The 27258-nt window shown below is 54.1% G+C and overlaps 1 protein-coding gene across 2 annotated transcripts; it reads left to right on the top strand.

Annotated features, from left to right (window-relative positions):
• The first annotated feature begins 307 nt into the window (after nucleotides 1-307).
• LOC142923212 (cyclin-L1-like) lies at nucleotides 308-25682 on the top strand. 2 transcript variants are annotated; one of them, XM_076064136.1, is made up of 6 exons: nucleotides 308-409; nucleotides 4438-4547; nucleotides 7143-7263; nucleotides 9856-9920; nucleotides 13342-13534; nucleotides 25608-25682. In XM_076064136.1, the coding sequence occupies exons 1-5, from the start codon at nucleotides 341-343 to the stop codon at nucleotides 13514-13516; spliced, it is 540 nt and encodes a 179-aa protein (XP_075920251.1). In that variant the 5' UTR covers nucleotides 308-340; the 3' UTR covers nucleotides 13517-13534; nucleotides 25608-25682. The 2 variants fall into 2 exon arrangements, with proteins under 2 accessions (XP_075920251.1, XP_075920252.1); XM_076064137.1 differs by lacking the exon at nucleotides 25608-25682 and having other exon boundaries at nucleotides 13342-13882.
• Nucleotides 25683-27258: the final 1576 nt, after the last annotated feature.

Raw genomic sequence — 27258 nt, 5'->3', positions numbered from 1 at the left:
GGTGGTAGTGATGATGTTGATGGTATTGATGGACTTGATGGATTTGATGGTGGTAGTGATGATGATGGTGATTATGATGTTAATGATGGTGGTGGTGGTGATGTTGATGCTATTTTATGGTGATGTTGATGACTGGTGATACTGATGTTGTTGAAGGTGATGTTGATGGTGGTGATGTTGATGGTGGCGATGATGTTGTTGGTGGCGGTGATGTGGTTGATGGTGATGATGTGGTTGATGGTGGTGGTGATGTTGTTGATTATGTTGTTGATTATGTTGTTGATGGTTATGATGGTGATGATGGTGATGTTGATGTTGTTGATGTGACCGTCAGGTGGCGATGGCGACGGGCCAGGTGCTCTTCCAACGGTTTTACTACTCAAAGTCCTTCATTAAGCACAACATGGAGGTGGGTGGGTGACAGAGTGGGTGGGTGTTTGTTTGGTTGACGGAGTTGGTGAAAGAGTGGGTGGATGGGTGAGCGGGCTGGTGGGTGGGTGAGCGGGTGGGTGGGTGGGTAAGCGGGTGAGTGGGTGGGTCGGTGATTGGTTGGGTGAGAGAGTGGGTGGGCGAGAGAGTGGGTGGGCGAGCGGGTGGGTGGGTGAGTGAGTGGGTGATCAGACGGGCGGATGGTCCGGTGGGTGAGTGGGTGGGTGGGTGGGCGGGCGAGTGGGTGGGTGATCGGGTGAGCAGGAGGGTGGGTCGGCGAGCGGGTGGCTGGGCGAGCAGTTGAGCGGGTGAGCGGGCGGGTAGGTGGGTGGGCGACCGGACGGGGGGGGGATGGTCGGGTGGGTGGGTGGGTGAGTCAGTGATTGAAGGGGTGGGCCAGTGAGCGGGTGAATGAGTGGGTGAGTGAGTGATTGGAGGGGTGGGCGAGTGAGCGGTTGAATGAGTGGGTGAGTCGGTGATTGAAGGGGTGGGCGAGTGAGCGGGTGAATGAGTGGGTGAGTGGGTGATTGAAGGGGTGGGCCAGTGAGCGGGTGAATGAGTGGGTGAGTCAGTGATTGAAGGGGTGGGCCAGTGAGCGGGTGAATGAGTGGGTGAGTGATTGGAGGGGTGGGCGAGTGAGCGGGTGAATGAGTGGGTGAGTGGGTGGGTGAGTGGGTGGGTGAGTGAGCGGGTGAATGAGTGGGTGAGTGGGTGAATGAAGGGGTGGGCGAGTGAGCGGGTGAGTGGGTGGGTGAGTGATTGAAGGGGTGAGTGAGTAATTGAAGGAGCGGGTGAATGAGTGGGTGAGTGGGTGGGTGAGTAGGTGGGCGCTGTAACTGCACTTCGTGCGGCCCTGCACGCTGTGTGTGGTGCTGTGTGTGTGTGGTGCTGTGTGTGTGTGGTGCTGTGTGTGCGTGGTGCTGTGTGTGTGTGGTGCTGTGTGTGTGTGGTGCTGTGTGTGCGTGGTGCTGTGTGTGTGTGTGGTGCTGTGTGTGTGTGGTGCTGTGTGTGTGTGTGGTGCTGTGTGTGTGTGGTGCTGTGTGTGTGTGGTGCTGTGTGTGCGTGGTGCTGTGTGTGCGTGGTGCTGTGTGTGTGTGGTGCTGTGTGTGTGTGGTGCTGTGTGTGTGTGGTGCTGTGTGTGTGTGTGGTGCTGTGTGTGTGTGTGGTGCTGTGTGTGTGTGGTGCTGTGTGTGTGTGGTGCTGTGTGTGTGTGGTGCTGTGTGTGTGTGTGGTGCTGTGTGTGTGTGTGGTGCTGTGTGTGTGTGTGGTGCTGTGTGTGTGTTTGGTGCTGTGTGTGTGTGGTGCTGTGTGTGGGTGGTGCTGTGTGTGTGTGGTGCTGTGTGTGTGTGGTGCTGTGTGTGTGTGGTGCTGTGTGTGTGTGGTGCTGTGTGTGTGTGTGGTGCTGTGTGTGTGTGTGGTGCTGTGTGTGTGTGGTGCTGTGTGTGTGTGTGGTGCTGTGTGTGTGTGTGGTGCTGTGTGTGTGTGTGGTGCTGTGTGTGTGTGGTGCTGTGTGTGTGTGGTGCTGTGTGTGTGTGTGGTGCTGTGTGTGTGTGTGGTGCTGTGTGTGTGTGTGGTGCTGTGTGTGTGTGTGGTGCTGTGTGTGTGTGTGGTGCTGTGTGTGTGTGTGGTGCTGTGTGTGTGTGTGGTGCTGTGTGTGTGTGTGGTGCTGTGTGTGTGTGTGGTGCTGTGTGTGTGTGTGGTGCTGTGTGTGTGTGTGGTGCTGTGTGTGTGTGTGGTGCTGTGTGTGTGTGTGGTGCTGTGTGTGTGTGTGTGGTGCTGTGTGTGTGTGGTGCTGTGTGTGTGTGTGTGTGGTGCTGTGTGTGGTGCTGTGTGTGGTGCTGTGTGTGTGTGTGGTGCTGTGTGTGTGTGTGTGGTGCTGTGTGTGTGTGTGTGGTGCTGTGTGTGTGTGTGGTGCTGTGTGTGTGTGTGGTGCTGTGTGTGTGTGTGGTGCTGTGTGTGTGTGTGGTGCTGTGTGTGTGTGTGGTGCTGTGTGTGTGTGGTGCTGTGTGTGTGTGGTGCTGTGTGTGTGTGTGGTGCTGTGTGTGTGTGTGGTGCTGTGTGTGTGTGGTGCTGTGTGTGTGTGTGGTGCTGTGTGTGTGTGTGGTGCTGTGTGTGTGTGTGTGGTGCTGTGTGTGTGTGTGTGGTGCTGTGTGTGTGTGGTGCTGTGTGTGTGTGGTGCTGTGTGTGTGTGTGGTGCTGTGTGTGTGTGTGGTGCTGTGTGTGTGTGTGGTGCTGTGTGTGTGTGGTGCTGTGTGTGTGTGTGGTGCTGTGTGTGTGTGTGGTGCTGTGTGTGTGTGTGGTGCTGTGTGTGTGTGTGGTGCTGTGTGTGTGTGGTGCTGTGTGTGTGTGTGGTGCTGTGTGTGTGTGTGGTGCTGTGTGTGTGTGTGGTGCTGTGTGTGTGTGTGGTGCTGTGTGTGTGTGGTGCTGTGTGTGCGTGGTGCTGTGTGTGCGCGGTGCTGTGTGTGCGCGGTGCTGTGTGTGCGCGGTGCTGTGTGTGCGCGGTGCTGTGTGTGCGTGGTGCTGTGTGTGTGTGTGGTGCTGTGTGTGTGTGTGGTGCTGTGTGTGTGTGGTGCTGTGTGTGGTGCTGTGTGTGTGTGTGGTGCTGTGTGTGTGTGTGGTGCTGTGTGTGTGTGTGGTGCTGTGTGTGTGTGGTGCTGTGTGTGTGTGTGGTGCTGTGTGTGTGTGTGGTGCTGTGTGTGTGTGTGGTGCTGTGTGTGTGTGGTGCTGTGTGTGTGTGTGGTGCTGTGTGTGTGTGTGGTGCTGTGTGTGTGTGTGGTGCTGTGTGTGTGTGTGGTGCTGTGTGTGTGTGTGGTGCTGTGTGTGTGTGTGGTGCTGTGTGTGTGTGTGGTGCTGTGTGTGTGTGTGTGGTGCTGTGTGTGTGTGTGTGGTGCTGTGTGTGTGTGGTGCTGTGTGTGTGTGTGGTGCTGTGTGTGTGTGTGGTGCTGTGTGTGTGTGTGGTGCTGTGTGTGTGTGTGGTGCTGTGTGTGTGTGTGGTGCTGTGTGTGTGTGTGTGGTGCTGTGTGTGTGTGTGGTGCTGTGTGTGTGTGTGGTGCTGTGTGTGTGTGTGGTGCTGTGTGTGTGTGTGGTGCTGTGTGTGTGTGTGGTGCTGTGTGTGTGTGTGGTGCTGTGTGTGTGGTGCTGTGTGTGTGTGTGGTGCTGTGTGTGTGTGTGTGGTGCTGTGTGTGTGTGTGGTGCTGTGTGTGTGGGTGGTGCTGTGTGTGTGTGGTGCTGTGTGTGTGTGGTGCTGTGTGTGTGTGTGGTGCTGTGTGTGTGTGTGGTGCTGTGTGTGTGTGTGGTGCTGTGTGTGTGCGTGGTGCTGTGTGTGTGTGGTGCTGTGTGTGTGTGGTGCTGTGTGTGTGTGTGTGGTGCTGTGTGTGTGTGTGGTGCTGTGTGTGTGTGTGGTGCTGTGTGTGTGTGTGGTGCTGTGTGTGTGTGTGGTGCTGTGTGTGTGTGTGGTGCTGTGTGTGTGTGTGGTGCTGTGTGTGTGTGTGGTGCTGTGTGTGTGTGTGTGGTGCTGTGTGTGTGTGTGGTGCTGTGTGTGTGTGTGGTGCTGTGTGTGTGTGTGGTGCTGTGTGTGTGTGTGGTGCTGTGTGTGTGTGTGGTGCTGTGTGTGTGTGTGGTGCTGTGTGTGTGTGTGGTGCTGTGTGTGTGTGTGGTGCTGTGTGTGTGTGGTGCTGTGTGTGTGTGTGGTGCTGTGTGTGTGTGCGGTGCTGTGTGTGTGTGTGTGGTGCTGTGTGTGTGTGTGTGGTGCTGTGTGTGTGTGTGTGGTGCTGTGTGTGTGTGTGGTGCTGTGTGTGTGTGTGGTGCTGTGTGTGTGTGGTGCTGTGGCGCTGTGCCACGCTATGCCCACTGACCCCCGGCGGCGGCCCCCGAGTTCGCTAGGGTCGACCCGGACTCAAGCGAGCACCATGGCGCGGTGTGCAAACATCTCCACCGCCGCCGGGGGGATACAAAGGCGGCCCTTCGTAGGCGCTCTCGCCGCTGACCGGCCACTTGCCCCCCCCGCAGGTGGTGGCGATGTCGTGCGTCAACCTGGCCGCCAAGATCGAGGAGGCCCCACGAAGGAACCGGGACGTCATCAACGTGTTCCACCACCTGCGGCAGCTCCGCACCAACCGGTAGACGCCGTCGCCGCTACCGTCGCTACCGCCACCATCACTACCGCCACCATCACTACTACCACCGCCATCACTACCACCACTACCGCCACCATCACTACTACCACCGCCATCACTATTACCACCATCACTACCACCACCATCGCTACCACCATCACTACCACCACCATCACTACTACCACCATCACTACCGCCACCATCACTACCGCCACCATCACTACCGCCACCATCACTACCGCCACTACCGCCACCATCACTACCGCCACTACCGCCACCATCACTACCGCCACCATCACTACCGCCGCCATCACTACCACCACCATCACTATTACCACCATCACTACTGCCACCATCACTACTGCCACCATCACTACCACCACCATCACTACGACCACCATCACTACCACCACCATCACTACTACCACCATCACTACCGCCACCATCGCTACCACCATCACTACAGCCACCATCGCTACCACCATCACTACTGCCACCATCACTACCGCCACCATCACTACCGCTGCCATCACTACTACCACCACCATCACTACTACTACCACAGCCATTACTATCACTGCCACCATCACTACCACCATCACTACCGCCACCATCACTACTACTACCACCACTACCACAGCCATCACTACGACCACCATCACTACTACCACCATCACTACTACCACCATCACTACTACCACCGCCATCACTACTACTACCACCACTACCACAGCCATCACTATCACCGCCACCATCACTAAGACCACCATCACTACCACCATCACCACCATCACTACTGTCACTACCACAGCCATCGCTATCACTGCCACCACCAGCACCATCACTACGACTACTACTTCCACCACCATCACTACTACCACTACCACAGCCATCACTACCACCACCATCACTACTACCACTGCCACCATTACTACCACCATCACTACTGTCACTACCACAGCCATCACTATCACCGCCACCACCAGCACCATTACTACCATCACCACCATCACTACCACCACCATCACTACTACCACTACCACAGCCATCACTATCGCCACCAGCACCATCACTACCACCACCACCACTACTACCATTACCACAGCCATCACTATCACCGCCACCATCAGCACCATCACTACCACTACCACCACTACCACCACAGCCACCACTACCACCACCACCATAACTACTACAACCACCATAACCAGGAATACCACAACCATCACCACCACTACTACAGCTACCATAGCCACCACTACCACCACCACTACTACCACAACCATCACTACCACCACCACCACCACTACAGCTACCACAGCCACCACTACCACCACCACTACTACAGCTACCACCACCACTACTACCACAGCCACCACTACCACCGCCACCACCATTACTACCACCACCAATGCTACCACAGCCGCCACCACCACCATAACCAGGACTACCACTACCATCACTACCACAACCATCACTACCGCAACCATCACTACTACCACTGCCACCATCACTACCAAAGACAAAGATATCTCCCCATATGTTGGGGCAAGTGCTGTTCGTCAGCACCTATGAAGGCCGGCACTGTGGGTCACACACAGAGGGGGTGGGTGGCCAGCACCACGCCCGGCCGCCTTTGTCTCCCCAGTGGTCGATGTTTACCACACACTACACCGCACCAGCTACTCATTTGAGCCTGAGCCGACCTAGGGGAGGCCCAGGACCGGTTCAGATAATCGTCGCCGGTGTCGGCTGGAATCGAACTCGGATCGCCGGGTTGGTAGCGCGGTGCGCTCACCGCTACCACCGCCGCTCCCCCCACACACTGCCACGGCCACAACCATCACCGCCACCGCGACCATCACCACCACCACCATCACTGCCACCACCGCAGACACAACCCTCACCACTACCACGGCCATCACCAACGCGGAGGAGAAAGCGTGATGCCATGAACGTGTTTCATCACCTGCAGTAGCAGCTACGCACAAACTGGTCAGTGGGAATCCACCACCGGTGATGGTGGTGGTGATGACGGTAGTGATGATGATGATGATGTGGTGATGGTGATGATGGTGGTGGTGATAATGTGGTGGTGGTGGTGATGACGACGACGGCGATCATGGTAGTGATGATGATGGTGGTGGTGGTGATGGTGGTGATGGTGATGATGGTGGTGATGATGATGTGATGGTGGTGATGGTGGTGGTGTTGATGGTGGTGATGGTGGTGGTGATGGTGATGATGATGATGGTGGTGGTGATGATGTGATGGTGGTGATAGTGGTGATGGTGGTGATAGTGGTGATGGTGGTGATGCTGGTGATGTTGGTGATGGTGGTGATGCTGGTGATGTTGGTGATGGTGGTGATGCTGGTGATGGTGGTGATGACGACGACGATGATGGTAGTGATGATGATGTGGAGGTGGTGGTGGTGACGATGGTGATGGTGGTGGTGATGGTGGTGATGGTGATGGTGGTGATGGTGGTGATGACGACGACGATGATGGTAGTGATGATGTGGTGGTGGTGGTGGTGGTGACGATGGTGGTGGTGATGGTGGTTGTTGTCGTTGTGGTGGTGGTGGTGGTGGTGCAGAGTACCCTCACCCCTAACCCTGGACCAGGGCTACATTAACACCAAGAATGAGCTGATCAAGAGTGAGCGCCGGATCCTGAAGGAGCTGGGATTTTGTGTGCACGTCAAGCACCCCCACAAGGTCACCCACCACCACTCACCACCAGCACCACTCACCACCAGCACCACTCACCACCGCTCACCCCACCACTCACCAGCACCCCCACAAGGTCACTCACCACCACTCACCACCAGCACCACCACTCACCACCAGCACCACCACTCACCACCAGCACCACCACTCACCACCAGCACCACCACTCACCACCAGCACCACCACTCACCACCAGCACCACCACTCACCACCAGCACCACCACTCACCACCAGCACCACCGCTCACCACCAGCACCACCACTCACCACCAGCACCACCACTCACCACCAGCACCACCGCTCACCACCAGCACCACCACTCACCACCAGCACCACCGCTCACCACCAGCACCCCCACTCACCACCAGCACCCCCACAAGGTCACTCACCACCGCTCACCCCACCACCGCTCACCACCAGCACCACCACTCACCAGCACCACCACACAAGGTCACTCACCACCACTCACCCCACCACCACTCACCAGCACCACCACTCACCAGCACCACCACTCACCAGCACCCCCACAAGGTCACTCACCACCGCTCACCACCGCTCACCCCACCACTCACCAGCACCACCACTCACCACCAGCACCACCACTCACCAGCACCCCCACAAGGTCACTCACCACCGCCTCACCGCATCGCCACCACTCACCAGCACCACCACTCACCAGCACCACCACTCACCAGCACCACCACTCACCAGCACCACCACTCACCAGCACCACCACTCAATACCGCTCACCCCATCGCCACCACTCACCAGCACCGCCACTCACCACCGCTCGCTCACCACCGCCTCACCCCATCGCCACCATTCACCAGCACCACCACTCACCACCGCTCACCTCATCGCCACCACTCACCAGGACCACCACTCACCACCACTCACCACCGCTCACCCCATCGCCACCACTCACCAGCACCGGTGCTCACCATCGCGCGCGCACACACTCACAGCACTCGCCACTGTCGTCATCGCCATCACGACCGACACCGCTCGCTCACCACCACTCGCTCACCACCGCTCACCACCGCTCACCATCGCTCACCACCGCTCGCTCACCACCACTCATTCCAAAACGTACACACCACTCGCTCACCATCGTATGCGCACACACACACCACTCGCCACTACTCACCACCATCACCGCTGTTGTCATCACCATCACAACCACCACCACTCGCTCACTACCACATGCTCACCACTTGCTCACCACTTGCTCACCACCACTCATTCCAAAACGTACACGCCACTCACCATTGCGCGCACACGCATGCACCATACACACCACTCACCAGCACTCGCTAGCACTCACCAGCACTCACCACACTCACTCACCAGCACTCACCAGCACCCACAACACTCACCACTCACCACACTCACCACACCAATCGACATCATTACCACAATCACACCACCACTATCATCACCATCACCACCATCATCTTCATCCTCACCACAATCACCATCATCACCGCCACTATCATCACCATCACCACCATCATCTTCATGATCACCACAATCACCATCACCACTATCATCTTCATCATCACCACAATCACCATCACCACCACTATCATCACCACCATCATCTTCATTACCACAATCATCACAACCAGACCCACCATCACCACCACTGTCATCACAACCACCACCACTACTATCATCACCATCACCACTATCATCATCACAATCACCATCATCACCGCCACTATCATCACCATCGCCACCATCATCATCATTACCACAATCATCACAACCAGACCCACCATCACCACCACTGTCATCACAACCACCACCACTATCATCACCATCACCACTATCATCTTCATCATCATCACAATCACCATCATCACCGCCACTATCATCACCATCACCACCATCATCATCATTACCACAATCATCACAACCAGACCCACCATCACCACCACTGTCATCACAACCACCACTAGCACCACTATCATCACCATCACCACTATCATCTTCATCATCACCACAATCACCATCATCACCGCCACTATCATCACCATCGCCACCATCATCATCATTACCACAATCATCACAACCAGACCCACCATCACCACCACTGTCATCACAACCACCACCACCACCACTATCATCACCATCACCACTATCATCTTCATCATCACAATCACCATCACCACCACTATCATCACCACCATCATCTTCATTACCACAATCATCACAACCAGACCCACCATCACCACCACTGTCATCACAACCACCACCACTATCATCACCATCACCACTATCATCTTCATCATCACTACAATCACCATCATCACCGCCACTATCATCACCATCGCCACCATCATCATCATTACCACAATCATCACAACCAGACCCACCATCACCACCACCACTGTCATCACAACCACCACCACTATCACCGCCACTCGCAGACCACCACTATCATCACCATCACTCGCCACCAATTCTGCAACGTGTACACCGCTCACCACTCCCGCACACACCGTATACACACCACCACCGCCACTCACCACCGCCACTCACCATCAGCATCACTCACCACGTTCTGTGTCCCCTCCAGATCATTGTGGTTTACCTGCAAGTGCTCGAATGCCACAAGAACCAGCCCCTGGTGCAGACAGCGTGGTGAGTCACACGCTCGCGCTCACCCCTCACCCCATACCCCTCACCCCTCACCCCTACCTCTCACCCCTTACCCCTCACCCCTACCTCTCACCCCTACCCCTCACCCCTACCTCTCATCAATCGGGTTAGGTGTCCGGCTAGGTGTTTAGGGGTTAGGCTAGGTGTTAGGCCTAGGGTTAGGCTAGGTGTAAGGCCTAGGGTCAGGCTAAGTGTTAGGCCAGGGGTTAGACCTAGGGTTAGGCTAGGTGTTAGGCCTAGGGTTAGGCTAGGTGTTAGGCCTAGAGTTAGGCCTAGGGTTAGGTTAGGTGTTAGGCCTATGGTTAGGCTAGGTGTTAGGCCTAGGGTTAGCTCAGGTGTTAGGCCTAGGTGTTAGGTCTAGGTGTTAGGCCTAGGTGTTAGGCCTAGGGTTAGGCTAGGTGTTCGGCCTACGGTTAGGCTAGGAGTTAGGCCAGGGGGTTAGGCCTAGGGTTAGGCTAGGTGTTAGGCCAGGGGTTAGGCCGAGGGTTAGTCTAGGTGTTAGGCTAGGTGTTAGGCCTAGGGTTAGGCTCGTGTTAGGCCTAGAGTTAGGCTTAGGGTTAGGCTAGGTGTTAGGCCTAGGGTTAGGCTAGGTGTTAGGCCTAGGGTTAGGCTCGTGTTAGGCCTAGAGTTAGGCTAGGTGTTAGGCCAAGGTTTAGGCTGAGGGTTAGTCTAGGTGTTAGGTTAGGTGTTAGGCCTAGAGTTAGGCTAGGTGTTAGGCCTAGAGTTAGGCCTAGGGTTAGGCTAGGTGTTAGGCCTAGGGTTAGGCTAGGTGTTAGGCCTAGGGTTAGGCTCGTGTTAGGCCTAGAGTTAGGCTAGGTGTTAGGCCAAGGTTTAGGCTGAGGGTTAGTCTAGGTGTTAGGTTAGGTGTTAGGCCTAGAGTTAGGCTAGGTGTTAGGCCTAGAGTTAGGCCTAGGGTTAGGCTAGGTGTTAGGCCTAGATGTTATGCCTAGGGTTAGGCTAGGTGTTAGGCCTAGGGTTAGGCCAGGGGTTAGGCCTAGGGTTAGGCTAGGTGTTAGGCCTAGGGTTAGGCCTAGGGTTAGGCTGGGTGTTAGGCCTAGGGTTAGGCTGGGTGTTAGGCCAAGGGTTAGGCTCCGTGCTAAGGGTTAGTCTAGATGTTAGGGGTGAGGCTGTGTGCTAGGGGTGAGGCTGTGTGCTAGGGGTGAGGCTATGCGCTAGGGGTGAGGCTATGCTCTATGGGTGAGGCTGTGTACTATGGGTGAGGCTGTGTGCTAGGGGTGAGGCTATGCGCTAGGGGTGAGGATATGCTCTATGGGTGAGGCTATGCGCTGTGTGCTATGGGTGAGGCTATGCGCTGTGTACTAGGGGTGAGGCTATGCTCTATGGGTGAGGCTATGCGCTAGGGGTGAGGCTGTGTACTATGGGTGAGGCTGTGTACTAGGGGTGAGGCTGTGTACTAGGGGTGAGGCTATGCGCTGTGTGCTAGGGGTGAGGCTATGTGCTGTGTACTATGGGTGAGGCTGTGTACTATGGGTGAGGCTATGCGCTAGGGGTGAGGCTGTGTACTAGGGGTGAGGCTGTGTGCTAGGGGTGAGGCTATGCGCTGTGTGCTAGGGGTGAGGCTATGCGCTAGGGGTGAGGATATGCTCTATGGGTGAGGCTATGCGCTGTGTGCTATGGGTGAGGCTATGCGCTGCGTACTAGGGGTGAGGCTATGCTCTATGGGTGAGGCTATGCGCTAGGGGTGAGGCTATGTGCTATGGGTGAGGCTATGCGCTAGGGGTGAGGCTATGCTCTATGGGTGAGGCTATGCGCTAGGGGTGAGGCTATGCGCTAGGGGTGAGGATATGCGCTAGGGGTGAGGATATGCTCTAGGGGTGAGGCTATGCGCTAGGGGTGAGGCTGTGTACTAGGGGTGAGGCTGTGTGCTATGGGTGAGGCTGTGCGCCGTGTGTGAGTGAAGCCTGGACCAGGCTCTTGAGGCCGAGTGCGGGTGGGGGTCGTTCAGGAGTCCCGTGAACTCCGTCCATTGCTACACCCCCCTCCCTCCCCCCACGGCCCACCCCCTCCCCCTCAGCGCGCGAGTTGACACACACACACACACACGTGTGGGTGTACGTGCGTGTACAGCGGTGTATACGTGTGTGTGTGTGTGTACCGGTGTGTGTGTACGCTTGCAAGTATGTGGCGGTACCTGTATAACGCGCGTGCTGTTGCGTACACGCGTGTGCTGGTGTATGTGTGTGTGTGTAGTGTGTGTGTGTTAGTGTCAGTGGGTGTATGTCACTGTATGTGTGCGCGTGTGTACTGCTGTGCATCTGAGCGTGTGTGTGTGCGTGTGTACTTGTGTGTGTGTGTTGGGGGGAGCGGTAGTGTACTGGTTAGCGCTATTAATCCGGCTACCCAGGTTCAATTCCCGCTCAGGGCCGCCAACAGCACCAGTGACGGCGATTATCTGAACCGGTCCTGGGCCTCCCCTAGGTCGACTCAGCCTCAAATTAGTGCCTGGTGTAGCGGTGGTGGTGGTGGTGTAGTAAACACCGCCACTGGGGAGACAAAGGCGGCCGGGCGTGGTTGCTGGCCACCCACCCCCTCGTGTACCGTGCCGGCCTTCATAGGTGCTGCTACTCGCTAACAGCACTTGCCCCTACAGTCTGTCACAGGCTACACGGGGGGGATCTTTTTCTTGTACATGTGTGAGTGTGTGCGCGTGTATGTGGTGTGTGTACGTGTGTGTACGTTTGTGTGTGTGTACGTGTGTGTGTGTACGTGTGTACGTGTGTGTGTGTGTGTACGTGTGTGTGTACGTGTGTGTACGTGTGTGTGTACGTGTGTGTGTACGTGTGGTGTGTGTGTACGTGTGTGTGTACGTGGGTGTGTGTGTACGTGGGTGTGTGTGTACGTGTGTGTGTACGTGTGTGGTGTGTACGTGTGTGGTGTGTGTATGTGTGGTGTGTGTGTACGTGTGTGTGTACGTGTGTGCGTGTGTGTGTATACGTGTGTGTGTGTACGTGTGTGTGTGTACTTGTGTGTGTGTGTACGTGTGTGTGTACGTGTGTGTGTACGTACTTGTGTGTGTGTGTACGTGTGTGTGTACGTGTGTGTGTACTGGTGCGTGTGTGTACGTGTGTGGTGTGTACGTGTGTGTGTGTACGTGTGTGTGCACGTGTGTGTGTGTACTTGTGTGTGTGTATGTGTGGTGTGTGTGTATGTGTACGTGTGTGTGTACGTGTGTGTACGTGTGTGTGTACGTGTGTGTACGTGTGTGGTGTGTACGTGTGTGTGTGTGTACGTGTGTGTGCACGTGTGTGTGTGTACTTGTGTGTGTGTGTGTATGTGTGGTGTGTGTGTACGTGTGTGTACGTGTGTGTGTGTGTGTGCGCGGGTGCCGTGCGGGCCCCCCCTGACTCTGCTCCCCCCCCCTCTCCTGCTCTTTTGACCAAAGGGCAGCGAGACTCCTAAGTCATAGGCTCCTCCTGCCCACGCCCGCCCGCTGTCACATGACCCCGACCTCGGCCCGTGATTGGCTCCCAGAGACGGCTGGCTGCCCAATGCGGTGGCTGGAGGGGACGGCTGCGGGGGAGGCCGCGGCCCCCCCCGGCTCGGTGGCTTTGTATTGACCCTGGGGGGGTGCAGAGGTCACTCACGAACACGCACGCACACACACACACCTACACACACACACACACTCACCTACACACACACACACACGTACACACACACACACATGTACACACGTACACACACGTACACACACACACGTACACACACACACACATACACACACACCTACACACACACACACGTACACACATACACACACCTTACACACACACACACACCTACACACACACACACACACCTACACACACACACACACACCTACACACACCTACACACACACACACACCTACACACACACACACACGTACACACACCTTACACACACACACACACCTACACACACACACACACGTACACACACACACACATACACACACACCTACACACACACACACACCTACACACACCTTACACACACTCACACACACACCTACACACACACCTACACACACGTACACACACACCTACACACACACACACACACGTACACACACCTTACACACACACACCTTACACACACACACACACCTACACACACCTACACACACACACACGTACACACACCTTACACACGCACACACACCTACACACACACGCACACACACACACACGTACACACACACACGTACACACACCTACACACACGTACACACACACACCTTACACACACACCTACACACACCTTACACACACACGTACACACACACACCTTACACACACACACCTACACACACACACACACCTTACACACACCTTACACACATGTACACACACACACCTATACACACGTACACACACACGTACACTCACACACACACCTTACACACACGTACACACACACACGTACACACATACACCTTACACACACTCACACACACACCTACACACACGTACACACACACACACACGTACACACACACCTTACACACACACACACACCTACACACACACGTACACACACACACACCTTACACACACTCACACACACACCTACACACACGTACACACACGTACACACACACCTACACACACCTTACACACACACCTTACACACGTACACACACACCTACACACACACACCTACACACACCTTACACACACTCACACACACACCTACACACACGTACACACCTTACACACACTCACACACACACCTATACACACGCACACACACCTACACGTACACGTACACACACCTTACACACACCTACACACACTCACACACACCTACACACACACACACACCTACACACACTACACACGTACACACACCTACACACACCTACACACGTACACACACACACCTGCACACACGTACACACACACACCTATACACACCTACACACACACACACACCTACAAACGTACACACACCTACACACACACCTACACACACGTATACACACACACACACACACGTACACACACCTACACACACGTATACACACACACACACACACGTACACACACCTACACACACGTACACACACACCTACACACACTCACACCTACACGTACACACACGTACACACCTACACACACAGACCTACACACACGTACACACACACCTACACTCACACACACACGTACACACACACCTACACGTACACACACACGTACACACACCTACACACACGTACACACACACCTACACACACCTACACACACACACGTACACACACACACCTACACACACGTACACACACACACCTACACACACGTACACACACACACCTACACACACACTCACACACACCTACACACACGTACACACACACCTACACACTCACACACACCTACACACACGTACACACACACACGTACACACACACACGTACACACACCTACACACACACGTACACACACCTTACACACACCTACACACACTCACACACACACACCTACACACACACGTACACACACGTACACACACACGTACACACGTACACCTACACACACACACGTACACACACCTACACACACACGTACACACACCTACACACACACGTACACACACCTACACACACCTACACACGTACACACACCTACACACACACGTACACCTACACACACCTACACACACACGTACACACACCTACACACACACGTACACACATCTACACACACACGTACACACACACACGTACGCACACGTACACGTACACACACATGCACACACACGTACACACACCTGCACACACACGTACACACACATCTACACAAACACACATACACACACGTACACACACACACCTACACACGTACACACCTACACACACACGTACACACGTACACACACCTACACGCACGTACACACGTACACACACCTACACACACACGTACACACCTACACACACGTACACACACACCTACACACACCTACATACATACACACGTACACACACAGGTACACACACCTACACACACACATGTACACACACACCTACACACACGTACACACCTACAACACACACGTACACACACGTACACACATACACACACACACATGTACACACACGCATACACACGTACACACACACGTACACACACACGTACACACACACGTACATACACGTACACACACACGTACATACACGTACACACACACGTACACACACACGTACACAGACACACAGACACATACACAGACACACACAGACAGACACAGACAGACACAGACACACACTCAGACACACACACAGACACACACACAGACACACACTCAGACACACACACAGACACACACAGACACACACACACTCACCTACACACACGTACACACACGCACATACTCACGTACACTCACGCACACACGTACACACACTCACCTACACACTCACCTACACACACTCACCTACACACACACACTCACCTACACGCACACACCTACACGCACACACTCACCTACACACACACTCACCTACACGCACGCACACACACACGCGCGTACACACATACACACTCACCTACACACACGTACACACGCACACACCTACGCACACACTCACGCACACTCACGCACACACGTACACACACACGTACACACACTCACCTACACGCACACACTCACCTACACACATCTACATACACACACACACACTCACCTACACACACATTCACCTACACACACGTACACTCAAGCACACACGTACCCACACTTATGCACACCTTCACTCACGTACACACACACACACACACGTACACACATGTACACTCACGTACACACGCACGTACGCGTACACACACTCATGTACACAAACTCATGTACACTCACACGTACACATACACTCAAGTACACGCTCACGCACACACAGGCTGCACTTTCACGCACGTACACATACACACACACGTACACATACACACACACGTACACATACACACGCACGAATACGTAACCACACGTACACGCACGTGTACGCTCATGTACACTTATACACACGCACGTACACACGGACCTTGCGTACGAACACGTGCACACGCTCACACACACAGGCATGCAGACACACGGACACATACATTCATACGTACACGCACGCACATGTAAACACGTACACACAGACATACATACAGACATATACACGTACACACAGACATACATACAGACATATACATACATGTACACGCGCACACACGTACACACAGACATACATACAGACATATACACGTACACACAGACATACATACATACAGACATATATATACATGTACACGCACATGTACACACGCACACACGTACACACAGACACACACACACGTATACATTAATTTACACGCACGTACATACATAACCAGGGAACATGCACACACACACGCATGCACGGTGTGAATGAGTGTGTGCGTTCAACCTACACCCATTCATTCATACACCGGTGTGTGGTGGTGTGGTGGTGATGTGATGCTGGTGGTGGTGATGTCATGCTGGTGGTGGATTGTGGTGATGGTATGGTGATGATGATGATGGTGGTGGGGTGTGATGGTGGGGGTGTGGTGATGGTGTGGTGATGGTGGTGGGGTATGGTATGTTGTGTTGGTGGTGGTGGTGGTGATGGTGGTGATGTTGATGTTGGTGGTGGTGTGGTGATGGTGGTGAGCTGTGTGATGGTGCGTGTATCAGCGAGTAGCATATTGGTGAGTAACAAGTCGTGTATTGAGTGGTGGTGGTGAGTAGCATGGTGAGTGGGATGGTGAGTGTGGTGGTGGTGAGTGGGATGGTGAGTGTGGTGGTGGTGAGTGGGATGGTGAGTGTGGTGGTGGTGAGTGTGGTGGTGGTGAGTGGGATGGTGAGTGTGGTGGTGAGTGGCGTGGTGAGTGGGATGTTGAGTGTGGTAGCGGTGGTGAGTGGCATGGTGAGTGGTGGTGGTGAGTGGCATGGTGAGTTGTGGTGGGTGGTGGTGGTGAGAGGCATGGTGAGTGTGATGAGTGGCATGGTGAGTGTGGTGGTGGTGGTGATGGTGGTGAGTGGCATGGTGAATGGTGGTGGGATGGTGAGTGTGGTGGTGGTGAGTGTGGTGAGTGGGATGGTGAGTGTGGTGGTGGTGAGTGGCATGGTGAGTGTGGTGGTGGTGAGTGGCGTGGTGAGTTTGGTGGTGAATGGCATGGTGAGTGTGGCGGTGGTGAGCGGCATGGTGAGTGGTGGTGGTGGTGATGGTGGCGAGTGGCGTGGTGAGTGTGGTGGTGGTGAGCGGCATGTTGAGCGTGGTTGTGATGGTGGTGAGTGGCGTGGTGAGTGTGGCGGTGGTGAGTGGCGTGGTGAGCGTGGTGGTGAGCGGCATGGTGAGCGTGGTGGTGAGCGTGGTGGTGAGTGTGGTGTAGGTGGTGGTGAGCGTGGTGGTGAGCGGTGTGGTCTTGACTCTGCGCAGTGCCCTGTGTTTCAGACCCAGGAAGGTGCCCAGCAAGACTGGGGCGACCAGCCGTCCCCGCTCACCACCACCTTGCTCACCACTAGAACCAGCCATCCCCGCTCACCACCGTCCTCACCACTAGAACCACCGTCCTCACCACCACCATGCTCACCAATAGAACCACCGTCCTCACCACTAGAACCACCGTCCTCACCACTAGAACCACCGTCCTCACCACTAGAACCACCGTCCTCACCACTAGAACCACCGTGCTCACCACTAGAACCACCGTCCTCACCACCACTGTGCTCACCACTAGAACCACCGTCCTCACCACTAGAACCACCGTGCTCACCACTAGAACCACCGTGCTCACCACTAGAACCACCGTCCTCACCACTAGAACCACCGTCCTCACCACTAGAACCACCGTCCTCACCACTAGAACCACCGTCCTCACCACTAGAACCACCGTCCTCACCACTAGAACCACCGTGCTCACCACCACTGTGCTCACCACTAGAACCACCGTGCTCACCACTAGAACCACCGTCCTCACCACTAGAACCACCGTCCTCACCACTAGAACCACCGTGCTCACCACCACTGTCCTCACCACTAGAACCACCGTGCTCACCACTAGAACCACCGTCCTCACCACTAGAACCACTGTCCTCACCACCACTGTCCTCACCACTAGAACCACCATCCTCACCACTAGAACCACCGTCCTCACCACTAGAACCACCATCCTCACCACTAGAACCACCATGCTCACCACTAGAACCACCGTGCTCACCACTAGAACCACCGTCCTCACCACTAGAACCACCGTCCTCACCACTAGAACCACCGTCCTCACCACTAGAACCACCGTCCTCACCACTAGAACCACCGTCCTCACCACTAGAACCACCATCCTCACCACTAGAACCACCATGCTCACCACTAGAACCACCGTCCTCACCACTAGAACCACCGTCCTCACCACTAGAACCACCGTCCTCACCACTAGAACCACCGTCCTCACCACTAGAACCACCATCCTCACCACTAGAACCACCATCCTCACCACTAGAACCACCGTGCTCACCACTAGAACCACCGTCCTCACCACTAGAACCACCGTCCTCACCACTAGAACCACCGTCCTCACCACTAGAACCACCGTGCTCACCACCACTGTCCTCACCACTAGAACCACCGTCCTCACCACTAGAACCACTGTCCTCACCACCACTGTCCTCACCACTAGAACCACCGTGCTCACCACTAGAACCACGTCCTCACCACTAGAACCACCGTCCTCACCACTAGAACCACCGTGCTCACCACTAGAACCACCATGCTCACCACTAGAACCACCGTCCTCACCACTAGAACCACCGTGCTCACCACCACTGTGCTCACCACTAGAACCACCGTGCTCACCACTAGAACCACCGTCCTCACCACTAGAACCACCGTCCTCACCACTAGAACCACCGTCCTCACCACTAGAACCACCGTGCTCACCACTAGAACCACCGTGCTCACCACTAGAACCACCGTCCTCACCACTAGAACCACCGTGCTCACCACCACGTGCTCACCACCACTGTGCTCACCACTAGAACCACCGTGCTCACCACTAGAACCACCGTGCTCACCACTAGAACCACCGTGCTCACCACCACTGTGCTCACCACTAGAACCACCGTGCTCACCACTAGAACCACCGTGCTCACCACTAGAACCACCGTGCTCACCACTAGAACCACCGTGCTCACCACTAGAACCACCATGCCTCACCACTAGAACCACCGTCCTCACCACTAGAACCACCGTGCTCACCACTAGAACCACCGTCCTCACCACTAGAACCACCATGCTCACCACCACTGTCCTCACCACTAGAACCACCGTCCTCACCACCACTGTGCTCACCACTAGAACCACCGTGCTCACCACTAGAACCACCCTCCTCACCACTAGAACTCGCTACTCACTACTACTCACCAAGCTATCACCACCATATTCACCATTGCACTACTGTCACCTAACTAGCCCACAGTATATACTACACAATACACTACACTACTATTCACTATACTACACTATACACTACACCTATACACTACACTACTATTCACCATACTACACACTACACTATACACTACACTATACACTACACTACTATTCACCATACTACACACTACACTATACACTACACTATACACTACACTATACACTGCACTATACACTGCACTATACACTACACTACTATACACTACACTACTATACACTACACTTACACTGCACTACTATACACTACTATACACTACACTACTATACACTACACTTACACTGCACTACACTATACACTACACTACTATACACTACACTACTATACACTACACTATACACACACTACTAACACTATACTACACACTACACTATACACTACACTTACACTACACTTACACTATACACTACTATACACTACACTATACACTACTATACACTACACTATACACTACTATTCACTATACTACACACTACACTATACACTACACTATACACTACACTACTATTCACTATACTACACACTACACTATACACTACACTTACACTACTATATACTGCACTATACACTACACTATACACTACACTACTATACACTATATTAAACACTACACTATATACTACACTATACACTACACTATACACTTCACTACTACACTATACACTACACTATACACTACACACCACACTATACACTACACACTACATTATACACTACACACTACACTATACACTACGTATACACTATACACCACACTATACTACACACTATACTTACACACTATACACTACACACTATACTACACTACTACACTATACACTACACTACTACACTATACACTACACTATACACTACACTATACACCACACTACACAATACACTACACTATACACTACACTATACACCACACAACACTATACACTACACTTTACACTACACTATACACTACACTATACACCACAATACACTATACACCACACTACACAATACACTACACTATACACTACACTATACACTACACTATACACCATACTACACTATACACTATACTATACACTACACTATACACTACACTATACACTACACACTGGGGGGTTGGGGCTGTACAGTAGAGGGCCGGTACAGTGGGGGACTCTGTAAAGGGGGGGGGGGCGTACAGTGGGGGGCCCGTACAGTGGGGGGCCTTACAGAGTGGGGGGCCCTGTACAGTGGGGGGCCCTGTACAGAGTGGGGGGGGCCCTGTACAGAGTGGGGGGGGGCCCTGTACAGAGTGGGGGGGGGCCCTGTACAGAGTGGGGGGCCTTACAGAGTGGGGGCCCTGTACAGAGTGGGGGGGCCCTGTACAGAGTGGGGGGCCTGTACAGTGGGGGGGGGGCCTGTACAGTGGGGGGCCTGTACAGAGTGGGGGGCCTGTAGAGATTGGGGGGCCCTGTACAGTGGAGGGCCTTACAAAGTGGGGGGGCCTGTACAGTGGGGGCCTGTACAGAGTGGGGGGCCTGTACAGAGTGGGGGGCCTGTAGAGATTGGGGGGCCCTGTACAGTGGGGGGCCTTACAAAGTGGGGGGGCCTGTACAGTGGGGGGGCCTGTGCAGAGTAGGGGGTGGCCCTGTACAGAGTGGCGGGGGGCTCTGTACAGAGGTGGGGGCCTTACAGAGTGGGGGGGCCCTGTACAGTGGGGGGGCCCTGTACAGAGTGGGGGCCTTACAGAGTGGGGGGCCTTACAGAGTGGGGGGCCTTACAGAGTGGGGGGCCTTACAGAGTGGGGGACCTGTACAGAGTGGGGGGCCCTGTACAGAGTGGGGGGCCTTACAGAGTGGGGGGCCTTACAGAGTGGGGGGGCCCTGTACAGAGTGGGGGGGCCCTGTACAGAGTGGGGGGCCCTGTACAGAGTGGGGGGCCCTGTACAGAGTGGGGGGCCCTGTACAGAGTGGGGGGCCTTACAGAGGGGGGCCCGTACAGTGGGGGGGGGGGGCTGTAAAGAGTGTATAGTGTACAGTGGTTACAGTAGTGTAGTGTACAGTGCAATGTATATTAGTGGTTATAATAGTGTAGTGTATAGTGTAGTGTATAGTGGTGGTTATATAGTGTAGTGTATAGTAGTGTAGTGTATAGTGGTGGTTATAATAGTGTAGTGTATAGTAGTGGTTATAGTAGTGTAGTGTAATGTGTAGTGGTTATTGTAGTGTATAGTAGTGTAGTGTATAGTGTAGTGTATAGTGGTTATTGTAGTGTAGTGTAATGTATAGTGTAGTGTATAGTAGTGGTTATTGTAGTGTAGTGTATAGTAGTGGTTATTGTTGTTGTTGTGTAGTGTTTAGTGTAGTGTAATGTATAGTGTAGTGTATAGTAGTGGTTATTATAGTGTATAGTAGTGGTTATTGTAGTGTAGTTTATAGTGTAGTGTATAGTAGTGGTTATTGTAGTGTAGTTTATAGTGTAGTGTATAGTAGTGGTTATTGTAGTGTATAGTAGTTGTTATTGTAGTGTAGTGTATAGTAGTGGTTATTGTAGTGTAGTTTATAGTAGTGGTTATTGTAGTGTAGTGTATAGTGTACTGTATATTGTAGTGTATAGTAGTGGTTATTGTAGTGTATAGTAGTGGTTATTATAGTGTAGTGTATAGTAGTGGTTATTGTAGTGTAGTGTATAGTGTAGTGTATAGCAGTGTTATAGAGTGGGGGGGGTAAAGAGTCTTGTGGAGAGAGTGAGTGTTGTGTGAAATGTGTGTTTGTACACGTGTGTGTGTGTACACGTGTGTGTGTGTACACTGTGTGTGTGTGTACGCGCATACACACGGTGTGTGTGTATAAGCGTGGTGTGTTTGCGTGCGTTCTTGGTGTGTTATGCTGAGTACACGTGTGTGTGTGTGTGTGTGATGGATGCCTGTTGTGTGTTGGCGCGTGTTGTATTTCGTCTGTGTGTTGGTGTGATGGTGGCGTGTGTGTGTGTGCATGCGCGTTGCTGTGTTAGCGTGTCACTGTGACGTGTCGTTAGCGTGTCACCGGTGTTAGTGTGTCAGCGTTAGCTTGTTGTAACCATCATAGCGTGTCGCTGTTGGCGTGTCAGTGTTAGAGTGTCAGTGTTAGAGTGTCAGTGTTAGAGTGTCAGTGTTAGAGTGTCAGTGTTAGAGTGTCAGTGTTAGAGTGTCAGTGTTAGAGTGTCAGTGTTTGAGTGGTCAGTGTTTGCGTGTCAGTGTTTGCGTGTCAGTGTTAGAGTGTCAGTGTTAGAGTGTCAGTGTTAGAGTGTCAGTGTTAGAGTGTCAGTGTTAGAGTGTCAGTGTTAGAGTGTCAGTGTTAGCGTGTGAGCGTGTTAGAGTGTCAGTGTTAGAGTGTCAGTGTTAGAGTGTCAGTGTTAGAGTGTCAGTGTTTGCGTGTCAGTGTTTGCGTGTCAGTGTTAGCGTGTGAGCGTGTTAGAGTGTCAGTGTTAGAGTGTCAGTGTTAGAGTGTCAGTGTTAGAGTGTCAGTGTTTGCGTGTCAGTGTTAGAGTGTCAGTGTTAGAGTGTCAGTGTTAGAGTGTCAGTGTTAGAGTGTCAGTGTTAGAGTGTCAGTGTTTGCGTGTCAGTGTTAGAGTGTCAGTGTTAGAGTGTCAGTGTTAGAGTGTCAGTGTTAGAGTGTCAGTGTTAGAGTGTCAGTGTTAGAGTGTCAGTGTTTGCGTGTCAGTGTTAGAGTGTCAGTGTTAGAGTGTCAGTGTTAGAGTGTCAGTGTTAGAGTGTCAGTGTTAGAGTGTCAGTGTTAGAGTGTCAGTGAGTGTCAGTGTTTGCGTGTCAGTGTTAGCGTGTCACCGTGTTCATCAGTGTTAGCGTGTCGCCGTGTTCATCAGTGTTAGCGTGTCACCGTCGGTGTGTGTTGGCGTGTTAGCGTGTCACCGTGTTAGCGTGTCAGTGTGAGCATGTCAGTGTTAGCGTGTTAGCGTGTCAGTGTTAGCGTGTTGGCGTGTTAACGTGTCAGTGTTAGCGTGTTGGCGTGTCGCTGTGTGTGTGTTTGCGTGTCGCTGTGTGTGTGTGTGTTTGCGTGTCACTGTGTGTGTGTGTGCGTGTCGCTGTGTGCGTGTTGGCGTGTCGCTGTGTGTGTGTTGGCGTGTCGCTGTGTGTGTGTGTGCGTGTGTGTGCGTGTCGCTGTGTGTGTGCGTGTCGCTGTGTGTGTGCGTGTCGCTGTGTGTGTGTGTGCGTGTCGCTGTGTGTGTGTGCGTGTCGCTGTGTGTGTCGCTGTGTGTGTGCGTGTCGCTGTGTGTGTGCGTGTCGCTGTGTGTGTGTCGCTGTGCGTGTGTCGCTGTGTGTGTGTGCGTGTGTGTGTGTGCGTGTCCGCTGTGTGTGCATGTCGCTGTGTGTGCTTGTGTGTGTGTGTGTGTCGCTGTGCGTGTGTCGCTGTGTGTGTGTGCGTGTGTGTGTGTGCGTGTCGCTGTGTGTGCGTGTCGCTGTGTGTGTGCGTGTGTGTGTTTGCGTGTCGCTGTGTGTGTGCGTGTCGCTGTGTGTGTGCGTGTCACTGTGTGTGTGCGTGTCACTGTGTGTGTGTGTGTCGCTGTGTGTGTGTCGCTGTGTGTGTGTCGCTGTGTGTGTGTGTGTCGCTGTGTGTGTGTGTGTCGCTGTGTTTGTGTGTGTCTGCGTGTCGCTGATGTGTTTGTGTGTGTGTCGCTGTGTGTGTGTGTGTGTCGCTGTGTGTGTGTGTGTGTCGCTGTGTGTGTGTGCGTGTCGCTGTGTGTGTGTGCGTGTCGCTGTGTGTGTGTTTGTGTGTCGCTGTGTGTCGCTGTGTGTGCGTGTCGCTGTGTGTGTGTGTGTGTGTTTGTGTGTCGCTGTGTGCGTGTGTGTGTGTCGCTGTGTGTGTGTGTGTCTCTGTGTGTGTGTCTGTGTGTGTGTATCTGTGTGTGTGTCTGTGTGTGTGTGTCTCTGTGTGTGTGTGTGTCTCTGTGTGTGTGTGTGGCTGTGTGTGTGTGTCGCTGTGTGTGTGTGTGTGTGTCTCTGTGTGTGTGTGTGTCTCTGTGTGTGTGTCGCTGTGTGTGTGTGTCGCTGTGTGTGTGTGTTTGCGTGTGTCGCCGTGTTAGCGAGGGCGTGTGCACGTCACCCCCGTGTCACCCCCCACCCCGTGCGTTGTTCGCCGTGACGTTGGCGTGTCGTTGGCGTGTCGTTGGCGTGTCGCTCACGTGTCACGCCCCCCCCTCCCCCCCCCGCTACGCGTGTAAACACAGGAACTACATGAATGACAGCCTACGCACAAACGTGTTTGTGCGCTACAGCCCAGAGACCATCGCATGTGCTGCATCTACCTCTCGGCACGCACACTGCAGGTACACACGCTCACTCACTCGCTCACCTACTCACACGCCCACTCACACGCTCACTCACTCGCTCACCTACTCACACGCCCACTCACACGCTCACCTACTCACACGCTCACTCACTCGCTCACCTACTACACGCCCACTCACACGCTCACTCACTCGCTCACCTACTCACACGCCCACTCACACGCTCACCTACTCACACGCTCACTCACTCGCTCACCTACTCACACGCCCACTCACACGCTCACCTACTCACACGCCCACACTCACACGCTCACTCACTCGCTCACCTACTCACACGCCCACTCACGCTCACCTACTCACACGCCCACTCACACGCTCACTCACTCGCTCACCTACTCACACGCCCACTCACACGCTCACCTACTCACACGCTCACTCACTCGCTCACCTACTCACACGCCCACTCACACGCTCACCTACTCACACGCCCACTCACACGCTCACTCACTCGCTCACCTACTCACACGCCCACTCACACGCTCACCTACTCACACGCCCACTCACACGCTCACTCACTCGCTCACCTACTCACACGCCCACTCACACGCTCACCTACTCACACGCCCACTCACACGCTCACTCACTCGCTCACCTACTCACACGCCCACTCACACGCTCACCTACTCACACGCCCACTCACACGCTCACTCACACGCTCACCTACTCACACGCTCACTCACAGGCTCACCTACTCACACGCCCACTCACACGCTCACTCACTCGCTCACCTACTCACACGCTCACTCACACGCTCACTCACACGCTCACTCACACGCTCACTCACACGCTCACTCACACGCTCACCTACTCACACGCTCACTCACACGCTCACTCACACGCTCACTCACACGCTCACTCACTCGCTCACCTACTCACACGCCCACTCACACGCTCACTCACTCGCTCACCTACTCACACGCCCACTCACACGCTCACCTACTCACACGCCCACTCACACGCTCACTCACTCGCTCACCTACTCACACGCCCACTCACACGCTCACCTACTCACACGCCCACTCACACGCTCACTCACTCGCTCACCTACTCACACGCCCACTCACACGCTCACCTACTCACACGCCCACTCACACGCTCACTCACACGCTCACCTACTCACACGCTCACTCACAGGCTCACCTACTCACACGCCCACTCACACGCTCACTCACTCGCTCACCTACTCACACGCTCACTCACACGCTCACCTACTCACACGCCCACTCACACGCTCACTCACACGCTCACCTACTCGCTCACTCACTCGCTCACCTACTCACACGCCCACTCACACGCTCACTCACACGCTCACCTACTCACACGCCCACTCACACGTCACTCACACGCTCACCTACTCGCTCACTCACACGCTCACCTACTCACACGCTCACCTACTCGCTCACTCACACGCTCACCTACTCACACGCCCACTCACACGCTCACTCACACGCTCACCTACTCGCTCACTCACACGCTCACCTACTCACACGCTCACCTACTCGCTCACTCACACGCTCTCCTACTCACACGC

Source organism: Petromyzon marinus, unplaced genomic scaffold (assembly GCF_048934315.1).
Source record: "Petromyzon marinus isolate PM22_M1 ecotype Great Lakes invasive population unplaced genomic scaffold, UKy_Petmar_22M1.pri1.0 PM_Scaffold_334, whole genome shotgun sequence".
NCBI classification, from domain to species: Eukaryota; Metazoa; Chordata; class Hyperoartia; order Petromyzontiformes; family Petromyzontidae; genus Petromyzon; species Petromyzon marinus.
This window is presented reverse-complemented; position numbering and strand designations above follow the sequence as displayed.